Genomic DNA, 11,406 nt, shown 5'->3' with positions numbered 1-11,406 from the left:
AATGTGGGATTTCTTTTCAGAAGTCGTAGTGTGTACTCTCCTCTTCTGTAGCGTGGATACTGTATGTGCCATCGGAGCTCCCCCGCAGCTGTTGTTGCTTGTAGTCTTCCGCTATTTTCGTTGTAGTGCATGGCTGCAAGTTGAGTCCTAAGAAGTCAGAAATATAAGTCCTAAAAAGTGAGATCGGGTATGAACAGATAATAAACTGTAAGAAAAATTAGAATGCAATTCAACGTAATTTGAATAAAAACCAGAACATACCGGCACAACATCCCCACAAAAGAGAATGCCACGCTCTTTGGTGCAAACCTGAGGATCAGACTGTGATTTGACTCCAGTCATGACGTCTGGAAGTCAGAACTTAGGTTCTCTAAGTCTTTCAGCAACTTGGGTGCCAAGATGACCTGAGTGAGCTTTTCACATGCAGCAGTACCTAATTGTAAAATAATAAAGTAAAAACATAAAATAAATTTAAAAATCACTAGTTTAGACATTATACAAAAATTAATGAATTAAACTACAGTAAATGTTAAAGGTTCATTCCTTGGTTTAAGCCACTGTCTTGCCTGGTCACCAACAAGAGGAGGATGCTGGCATCTTTGGAATTCTCCATCATGCTCATGGATATCTTGTACATGGTTGACAACGGATCTCCATTTTGCAACAATTTCCTTTCCTGAGGATGATGAGGCTCCACACCAGTAAAGGTGATTCACGATGCTTTTCTTCCAGGGGCCAACCTCTTTGCAGCTTCTCTGCTTTGCAAGCTCATCAATTTTCTTGCCAACACCTAGAGTATGCAAAAGCATTAATACGATAGACATAACAACACATACATAACATATAATTATGAATCCTTGTTTTTCTACTCTTAGTTAGCTATGGCTATTATTAGAACTTCTACTAAATTATTAACCTTTTGCCATGTGCCATGCATCATATCTGTGCAAAATGCTTGGTCTACTCTCTCTGAGGAACTTCATCACACCAGGATGCCTGTCAGTGACAATCATTCGCACAGTCACTCCTCTCTGCTCTAGCTGTCTCAGGCTTCTTTCAAAACCTTCCTTCTCCATACGCTGACTGTTGCCAACTTCATTGCTCTGAAAAATCATATCAAACTTCTTCAAAAAACTTGAAGCATGATTGGGTTATAAACAAAGGCTAATAAACAAATCACTACAACCTTACCTGAATGAGCTGAATGTCCAAGATCTTGTTTGCTCTAAGGTCCATCAGCGACTATGTTCCATACTTTGCACTGTGTCCTAAACAATGTCATATTAGCATGTACATTTTTAGTGCTTGAAATAAACTCTGTAGTAGTCATTTATAATGGCACATTTCTATGTGCAACTGAAATGGCATATTATCAACATAAGTGCACATACCAGGAGAGTCAGCACGCATGTCCCCACCCAGAACTACATTCCTTCCTTTGAGTGTTTCTGCAATCACAGCATTTTGATGCTGTTTCCACTGCCAATTGATTGTTGGGAATAGGAAGGCCCTCTGGTGTTTCAGGTACGTAGTGTGGCAAATCCCCTGAATGTTGAGTGCCTGCATAAACTGACCCAAAAGAAAAAACGTTAAATATACAAGTTAAAACCGATTAGTATGCAAATCACATATTATCGGATAAAACAAAATTCTTACCTTGGTGACTTGCAAGAAGGATGAGCCACTAAAGAGCACAGCAGCAGCAAGCTGCAGATTTCCAGCTGGTATGTTCTTGACATACGGCTGGCTGGCCCAACGTTTGTGATAGTCACAATGAGCACAGGTCTGGTCCACATGTAGAACTGTAGCCACTGTTCTGCTCTTTATTGCACAGTGTCTTGAGCAGACAGGGCAATTTTTGAACAGCTCCTTGAGGTTTTCCTCATAAACAATGAATTTCCTCATCATATTGGGTGGTGCTGCAATTACGGTGCTACAACAAACAGCAATATTAATAAACATTATTAAAAATAATTAATTATTAATGTCTGTTTGAATAGAAACTAAATACAAGAAGTATGAAATGTCTATGAGTATCTCTCATTATAGATGCTGCTGTCAGTCATTCCTGGTTGGAAACTACAATCAGAATCCTCAGCCTCTCTTCTGGGCCTTTTCAAGGGGGTAGAGGTAGCAAGAGGGCCTTTCTCTAGTGGTATGAATGGCGTGGAAGTGTTGCAACCAACATGCCTTTTCAGTTGCTTCACCTGAGTGCCTATGACATTAGATATTTTAATACATTGGTGCCTAATACACTATAATCTAAAAAACTATGTAACTGATAACTATTTTTGTTGCTCAATACTGTAAAGTGTACAACATACTCTTGCTCCTTCGTTCGGGTTTCCAGCGATGTTGGGTTGACATGTGCTTCATGTCTGGATGGGTTTGACACGCAGCATCTTTTTTGGCAGGCTGTTCTTTCCGACAGGCCATCTCGCAACACAGTGTAGGCTGACAAATACAGGCATATTCATTTCCAAAGCAATATTTGCCAAAAAATTTAAATATATTACATAATATTTAATTATACCAATTAAGCATACAATTGATGTATTATCGAAATATCAAAAATTTTAATCACGAGCGCTTATTTAACAAAAGACAAGTAAAATGACCAGGGTTATATTTTAGACACACACATACCTCTGAAGGGATAGAAAAGTCTTCGGGACTTGGTACCACATTACTGGCAAGACGTAACTTGCATTTGTCGTCAACAAGGCCGAAGTCCGCCATTCTCCAGTTCTCGAAGCTCTCTCGTGTAAAATGTTTGCGGCAGACGTACAAGTTAGATATGTCCGTGGTTGATGGCCAACCAACCGCCCGGAGCCAGAGTCTAGCCCTGGCAGCATCGCGGGGAAACATATTCAACCCACTTGAACTTCTGCACCACGAAAAAATACACTTGCGTCCCATGTTTGTCTCTCTCCTCTACTACGAGATAGCACAGTTTGACATGTCTGTCATTGGAAAGATCCACTGTATTTGTCGGTTAAAATTTGTCCAAAATAAATTGAGCAAGTACATAACCAGCCAGTGTTCAAAACTATCTCGAGTTCACCTTAGCTCGAATCAAAACGGTAAGCTTGTAATAATGTTTTTAATTCCAGTGGTACTGGTGGATTTCCGTGGGAAATTCGAGCATGTCTTTGCGTCATTACGTCACATCTGTCCACATAAAGAAGAGTCTCGGCTAGTAGCCTATATTGCGTGGGAGGATGTTGGAGGGGGAGATTTATAGCCTTTTCTCACAGCACTTGATATAATTAAACTTATCAATTTGATGGCGGATCCAGAAAGGTTCAAACGACAATCACCAGTGACAACTGGAGATTCACCTGTTGTAAAATGCAAAAGACTTCGGAGTGGCTACAGAAAAAAAGAGACTGCAACCGGGGCTATGCGAAAACAAGGATAAATATGCATCTGATTACAGATACGTGTGTTTGTATTTCAAAGAGTACCAGTTCTAATGAACATTAATTTGTTGGTATGACAATTAGAAATTAGACTGCACAGAAATGGAAATTGAACTACAGGTAGCCCTAATAGACATTAAATGCAGTCACGCAATGCTGATGTTGTTAAGATTAACAATTTGAGAACAAACTATAATTTGCATAGTTTGACGTGATATGATAAGCGATTGTTAGATTTAATCAGCGCGATTTACTGCAATGCTTTTTTCCCCTTAATTGGTCAGAAAAAAAGTGGATGTTTCTTACTTGTTCTGATGACATTTTCCGGTGGAAAATTTGTATGTTGGTTATACTTCCAAAAAGTAGAATCTGTGATTCTGAATGACAGTATCCACACCAGCAGGTGACTGACAGCCGCACATTCTCCTCAAAACACTGGATTTATGCGCCATGTGCCTTGCAGGGCACAACCAAGAGGCAACCTCCCTGTCTCTCTCTTGAAACCAATACGGAAGTGAATTAAACTGCAAATTATTGACTGGAGGTTGGCAGCAAAAGTGAGTCAAATCTGTATCAGCAGAAAAAAATATGTTTACAGCCTGGTGTCTAAAGTGGTTTTGGTCTATACAGCTAATTTTGCCCTTCATGACAACTGTGAGGGGGGTGAATTTTTTTATAATTCATCCGTTTATATGATAATAAGCCTTAAAATGCTCCATAATCAAGGGCGTGGCCACTTGTGTGACAGGTAGATTGCCGCTGATGTCTAGCCGTTTGTCTGCTCTCTGTTAGCCATCACGTCACCTCAGCTGATTCCAGCTGCTGAACTGCCATCTCTGCCGTGTTTATACTTTTTTGGGGATTAATTCATAAAATTTAATACATGCAATATACCTTCACTCACGCCGTTGGATTCCGTCGTTATGGAGTATCGAAAGAACAACCAGCGCTGTTTTTCAGTTGTTTTCCTATGTGAACATGCACTCATGGATGTTTCAGATTTAAAAACGTCTAAGATATAGAGGCCACACTCGTTCTGCGGGTCCATTGATCTTACGGAACAGATAGACTATAATATGCTTCAAAATTAGTAATAAAACAATTGCTCTTAAACAACAGGGAAAGCTAGGGAAAGCTAGTATGTTTGTGTAGTATACCGTCAAACACTACAATTTATGAGTTTAATATCATGTTTCACTCCAAAATCCCAATACATGTCAGTCTTGTTTGAAATTACTTCTGTGGTTTCATGTTGCTCCCTAACACAGAGTGAGATTATATTATTTTGTTAAATTCAATGATACAGACTATGTTCATATCTGTTGATTAGCATTGCATTAAAGGAACACTCCACCGTTTTTTTTAAAATAGGGCTTATTCACCGTCTCCCCTACATTAAGATACGTGGGCAAAAGCATTTTTGTCTCAGTGCAGGCATTGTCTTAGTTTGGCAGCGCCGACGCTAGCTTAGCTTAGCATAATGAATGAAATCCTATTGTCAGGTAGCATGTCATGAGTAAAAGTGATTAAAAAAAAAACTAATTAATTCTTGTGGCCTGCGTATTCACATCGAGTACAAATAGCAATTCAGATTAAGACTAGGCGATTTCCTGGGAAGATACTGACTTGGGACTATATTAATCACAGTCGAAGCACTGCTACTTGGGCGCAGTCATATCACGCAACACCTGAAATCCCCCAACTTCTGTCAACATACCGGCGTGACCTGCACCGAGTATCTTCGCTTTTGGATTGTGTTTAGTTTGAGAAGTTACAGAAAACATGGTAATAACCTGCATAGCAAAAGGTTGTGAGTACGAGCAAAGGACACACGAATGTAATGTTTCACAGAATTCCACCGAATGTGGAACTGAGAAATCGATGGCTAGCTGCTCTGGATATATGTACTTCAACACCTCAGCCAGTATCGTGTTTGCGAAGAGCATTTTGCACCGGAGGACTATGTTGGGAAAATGCTATATAGGACCGGAAAGACGCTACTACGTCTGAAGTATACGGCCGTGCCATCCATTTTCAAAGTACAGGCAGAAAAAAGTGCACATGTAAGTTGTCTTTTATTACTCTTCCTTACATGAATCTGTATCTTTATAGTAAGATAGATGTAAGATAGATGCTGAGAAACTGTGTATAGAGTATGGTTCAAATTGCCTCATCTATTATAACCTCATGTTGAGTTCAACCTGTTTAGCATGAACGACATGATTGAAAAAAAAATGCTGTTATCGTTACCTGTGAAAAAATTGGCTCTCATCCTCACGTCCTTAGGCTGTTGAGCGATCGCAACCTACTCCTTCTGTCGGTCTATTTCCATTGCACGCAGCTCCTCTTCTGAAAACTCTGGTTCAAAGAGGTATGGTTCTGGATCTTGACTGTCTGAGAAGTCACCCTCTTCGTCTCGCACAAAATCCGCCATGTTCATCACCATTCACTATGCCTACAGTCGGAAAAATAGCCAGCTAATATTCATGCCGGTATGTTGACATAAGTTGGGGGATTTTTGCTTGATATGACTGTGCCCAAGTAGCAGTGCTTCGACTGTGATTCACCCTAATATAGTCCTAAGTCAATATCTGCCTAGGAAATCGCCTAGTCTTAATCTGAATTGCTATTTGTACTCGTTGTGAATACGCAGGCCACAAGAAGTAATTTAGGTTGTTTTTTTGTTTTGTTTTTATCACTTTTACTCATGACATGCTACCTGACAACATAGGATTCCATTCAGTATACTAAGCTAAGCTAGCGTCGGCGCTGCCAAACTAAGACAATGCCTGCACTAAGACAAAAATGCTTTTGCCCACGTATCTTAGTGTAGGGGAGACGGTGAATACGCCCTATTTCAAAAAACGGTGGAGTGTTCCTTTAAAGGGTTAGTTCACCCAAAAATGAAAATTATTTTTAACTTTATAATCTTAAAAGACTAGCTTCCGCTAGACGACATATCGAATAGCAGCAGCAGCTTAACGCCCTCAGTAGTGCTAGCAGCAGCAGCCCAGCATCAGACCTCAGCAGTGGTAGCAGCAGCAGCCCAGCGTCAGCCCTCAGCAGTGGTAGCAGCAGCAGCTCAGCGTCAGCCCTCAGTAGTGCTAGCAGCAGCAGCCCAGCGTCAGACCTCAGTAGTGGTAGCAGCAGCAGCCCAGCGTCAGCCCTCAGCAGTGGTAGCAGCAGCCGCCCAGCGTCAGCCTTCAGTAGTGCTAGCAGCAGCAGCCCAGCGTCAGCCCTCAGCAGTGGGAGGCTCTTCGTTGGGTCCGCCCCCACAAGCCTCCCACTCTTCTAGAATGCCATGTGCGGTCGAGTTGCCAAATGTTGATGAGGGCCCCTCACATGAGGCACGTTGGTGATTCTATTACACGGAACGTGAAAATAGAGACAGCAGCCATCATAGTCACATGTTTGCCAGCAGCCAGAGCGCCTGACATCAAAGCAAATTTAAAAGTGCTGGCTAACGCTAATCGTAAATTCTCTAAGATTGTTATTCACATCGGCACTAATGATGTTCGTTAAAGAGGTGTGTGATCTCCTAAGTACAATGTCAGGCACTGTAATTTGCTCTGGCCCCCTTCCTGTTCGCAGGAGTGATGAGATAGTTAGTAGACTGTCCTCACAATGGCTGGCTGTCTAAGTGGTGTCCGCAAAATAATTTCACGAGTTCGCATCTACATATAATTATTATGATAAAGATTGTGCGTACTTGGCGTGCTGTCCATGTGGAGGGCTCCGAGCTCGGAATTCTGCCCGAACCCAGAGTACTCCCCCGTGGTAAGAGTAGATGGAACTAGAGATAGAACTGAAAGAGAGGAGATGGGGTGGAGGTGGAATGCTGATAAACTGTCAAGGAACCAGTGTGGGTTCTGCTGATATTATCCTGTCCTAGATTGATTACTGATTGCTCCCCACTGGTGCTGATTGGGTTAATTAACTGCACCTGCTCCTCCCGAACCTTGTTTATCAAACCTCATTTCACGATTTCGCATCTACATATAATTATTATGATAAAGATTGTACGTACTTGGCGTGCTGTCCGGGTGGAGGGCTCCGAGCTCGGAATTCTGCCCGAACCCAGAGTACTCCCCCCAAAAAGCATGGAGAGCAAAGGACAGCCGCCAGACTATAGACCCCCAAAGACGCAGGGAATTTGGCGGGCTGGCTTTCAATAAGCTTGATCTCTTGACCGGGATATCTCTAGGTGTTAACTGGTGATTCCCGTCGACCGATGGACAGGGAGTGGCAGGATTTGACAAAAACGGCTGACCGGGAGGGCCCGCGTAGCTTCAGACTTGGGTGACTCAAAAAGCGTCAGGAAATTCGGTTCTACCGGCCGCCTGCGAGGTGGAATGAATTTGACTATGCTGGCTGGGCGGGAAGATAGATATGTGTCAATTCCACTGAAAACCAATACTCGCTGGACAGAAAAAAGGAGGATACGTGCTGACCGCTTGAGAGACCGACTCGCTGGACGGAGGAATGGAAAGATAGATACGTGCTGTGTCCGCCGGGAGACAAATGCTCGCTGGACGAGAGAAGTTACGGATAAGTACGTAGTGCGTCCGCTGGGAGACCAAATGCTCGCTGGACGAGAGAGTTTGGAGATAAGTACATAGTGCGTCCGCTGGGAGACCGGTGCTCACTGGACGGGAGAGATTACGAGAAAAGTACATAGTACGTCCGCTGGGAGACCAGTGCTCGCTGGACGGGAGAGATTTAGAGAAAGTACATAGTATGTCCGCTGGGAGACTGATGCTCGCTGGACGGGAGAGTGATAGAGGTAAGTATGTAGTACGTCCGCTGGGAGACTGATGCTCGCTGGACTAGAGTTTTGGAGATAAGTACATAGTACGTCCGCTGGGAGACCAGTGCTCGCTGGACGGGAGATATTTTAGAGAAAAGTACATAGTACGTCCGCTGGGAGACCAGTGCTCGCTGGACGGGAGAGATTTAGAGAAAGTACATAGTATGTCCGCTGGGAGACTGATGCTCGCTGGACGGGAGAGTGATAGAGGTAAGTATGTAGTACGTCCGCTGGGAGACTGATGCTCGCTGGACTAGAGTTTTGGAGATAAGTACATAGTACGTCCGCTGGGAGACCAGTGCTCGCTGGACGGGAGATATTTTAGAGAAAAGTACATAGTACGTCCGCTGGGAGACCAGTGCTCGCTGGACGGGAGAGATTTAGAGAAAGTACATAGTATGTCCGCTGGGAGACTGATGCTCGCTGGACGGGAGAGTGATAGAGGTAAGTATGTAGTACGTCCGCTGGGAGACTGATGCTCGCTGGACTAGAGAGTTTGGAGATAAGTACATGGTACGTCCGCTGGGAGACCGATGCTCGCTGGACGGGAGAGTTTTTTTTTTTTTTTTTTAATCAATGAGGGTTTGGTGTGCTTTTTTAATGTGGAACTGGTTGGTCCTTATGTAAGTTTGAAAGGCATCTGAGGACCATCTTCCGAGGGCTTGGATCTGCTGTTGAGAGAGACCTTTTTGAGTTGCGGAGGTTGCTGCCCCGATACGGAAGGAGTGGCTTGAGAAGTTTTTGGCTGCGATGCCTGACTGTTGGAGAACTAGTTTGAGGTGGCTCTGGAACCAGAAGCGTGTTACGGGTTTGTTGGAGTCATCTATGAACAGGGGTTCGAGATGGGATTTGACCTGAGAAGTTCTCCATTGAAGATATGCCAAAACAGACTGGTATGGTTGGATTGGTGATGCGAGGTTGAAAATGTAAATCAAATGACCTTTCCTAGTTTGATCTGTTTTGCTTTGTTTGATCAAAAATGAGATTGTTTCGCTATCTAGAACTGATAGATCTGAGATGGTGGGGTGGATTGATGGGTCGAATTTGGAAGTGATAGCGAGTTCGGAACATCTGAGAAAACCGAAAAAAGCTAAAATGAACATGGCGTCTAGTGTGCGGGCAGTATTGAGGGACTGAAAGCCTGTGCGGAGGGTGTAAATACATTTAGTGAGAATATCTAATGTTAAGGGTTGTCTGGCGTCGGGACGGGTTGGCTGGGATCGTTGAATCCCTTTGATCAGAAGGGAGGTTTGGGAATTCTTTATCTCCGGGGAGGGGGCGCCGTACATCAATTTGTGGAAGAACTGAATGCCGCTCAGGTAACCTTTGATGGACCCGACTTGGAGGCCCTTGATGTTGTGAAGGTATGAGATAAATGAAGTGATTGAAATAAGAGAAAAATCTGGAAATAATATCTTATAAGATAAGTGAAAGGCTTTGAAACATCTCCAAGCCGTCACGTAAGACTGGAGGGTTCTAGGAGAGACTGCTTGGAGGATGGTGTCAAGTGATGCGTCAAGGAGGGCTTTTAACGGGTGAGTTACAGGAATATTAGTTCTGAAAATGGAGGAACAGGAGTTGGGAGTTGGTCCGCCTCTGGAGCCAGCTTCCTGAATTTCTGAAACAGAAAACGAGACAGAGAGTCAGCGATTTGGTTTTCTGACCCGGGAACGTGTTTAGCGAATATGATGAATTGGTCGCACGCTGAAATCCAGGTGAGGCGCCTTAAAAGAGGCATCATGGCGGGTGAATGAGAACGGCCTTTGTTAATGCAATGCACTGTTGCCTCATTGTCACAGTGCACTGATATGCTGCTAGCGGACCATTCTTTCCCCCACAGAAACGCTGCTACCACTATAGGGTAAAGCTCGAAAAGAGCTGAGGACTGGGGCATGTCCTGTACCTGCGGTGGCCAAGGAGCCGCAAACCAACGGCCTTGGTAAAATCCTCCGAAACCGATTGAGGGGGCGGCGTCTGTAAACAGTTGGATATCGACGGGGGACGAGACGAGATGACTATAGAAAAATGATAGGCCGTTCCATTGGTTTAGGAATGTTAACCATAATCTAAGTTCTTCACGACATGCTTGAGTTAGGGAAATGGGGTCCTCTAGCGCGTGGACGGAGGATGCGAGCGAGAGGAGGTGCAATATAAATGAGCGTCCTTGCGGAATGATGCGCATAGCAAAATTTAAGTGGCCGAGCAGGGATAATAATTCGCGTTTGGAATGGTTCGGGTTGTCAAGGAAGTTAGATGAGACAAGAATAATTCGATCGATTTTCTCTTTAGGCAGGGATGCTTGGAATTTGACTGAATCCAAGTTAATTCCGAGGAACTCAATGAATGTGGCTGGACCCATCGTTTTCTCGTGTGCAATAGGGATTCCGAGTTCGGAAAAAACTTTTTGGACTGTGAGAAAATGCGCGGCTGGGATAGCTTCGGGAGGCGACATTATTAAAAAGTCGTCTAGCAGGTGGATGAGGTGGGGAATGGTGTAATTGTTGGACAAAATCCAGCAAATGGCTTCTGATAGCATGTCGAATATTTTTGGGCTGCTTTTGCATCCGAAAGTTAAACGCACAGCGAAATAGTATTTCCCGCGCCAGCGTACTCCAAAAATGTGCCATGAATCTGGATGGATAGGCATTACTTTGAAGGCAGAAGTAATGTCGATTTTTGCAAGCCAAGCGCCCCTACCTGCGATTTTAATCATGTCGATTGCTTGATCTATGTCGTGGTATTTGAGCGAAAATTCATTGAGTGGAATTAAGCTGTTGATGCTTGGGAAAGGAGAATTATGCGGGGCTGATAGGTCAATTATTAGACGTTTTTTACCAGAAAATTTCCTAGTAGCTACTCCGATGGGACTGATACGAAATGTGCTAAAAGGGGGATTGTCGAACGGACCGATCATGAAACCTGATTCGACTTCTTTTTTGATCAGGTTGTCGACGACTTCCGGTTCTGCAAGGGCGGACTGGAGATTATTACAGATAGTGTTCTGTGAGAGCGGGCATTCTACGCCAGGTTTAAAGCCATTTTCGAGGCCTGACAGAAGGTATTTGGTAAATTCGGCGTCCGGATGATGAGCTAGTTCGAAGTGCATGCGTGAAATATTTACAGGAGTCGATAAGTAATTTTTAGATTTTTTATTTGCGGATTTATACACGGGGCACA

The 11,406-nt window shown here is 43.7% G+C and overlaps 1 protein-coding gene across 1 annotated transcript; it reads right to left on the bottom strand.

The window, feature by feature from the left end:
- Positions 1-512: 512 nt before the first annotated feature.
- Positions 513-1,327, bottom strand: LOC143742398 (uncharacterized). The gene is made up of 3 exons (XM_077235254.1): positions 1,192-1,327; positions 917-1,103; positions 513-790 (listed from the first exon to the last, which is right to left on the bottom strand). Exons 1-3 carry the CDS (start codon positions 1,234-1,236, stop codon positions 513-515), a joined length of 510 nt encoding a protein of 169 aa, XP_077091369.1. The 5' UTR covers positions 1,237-1,327.
- Positions 1,328-11,406: the final 10,079 nt, after the last annotated feature.

Source organism: Siphateles boraxobius, unplaced genomic scaffold, assembly GCF_051911475.1.
Source record: "Siphateles boraxobius isolate OS27281-9 unplaced genomic scaffold, OSU_SipBor_1 19, whole genome shotgun sequence".
NCBI lineage: Eukaryota > Metazoa > Chordata > Actinopteri > Cypriniformes > Leuciscidae > Siphateles > Siphateles boraxobius.
The sequence above is the reverse complement of the archived record's forward strand: the minus strand, read 5'-3'. Positions and strand labels throughout refer to the sequence as shown.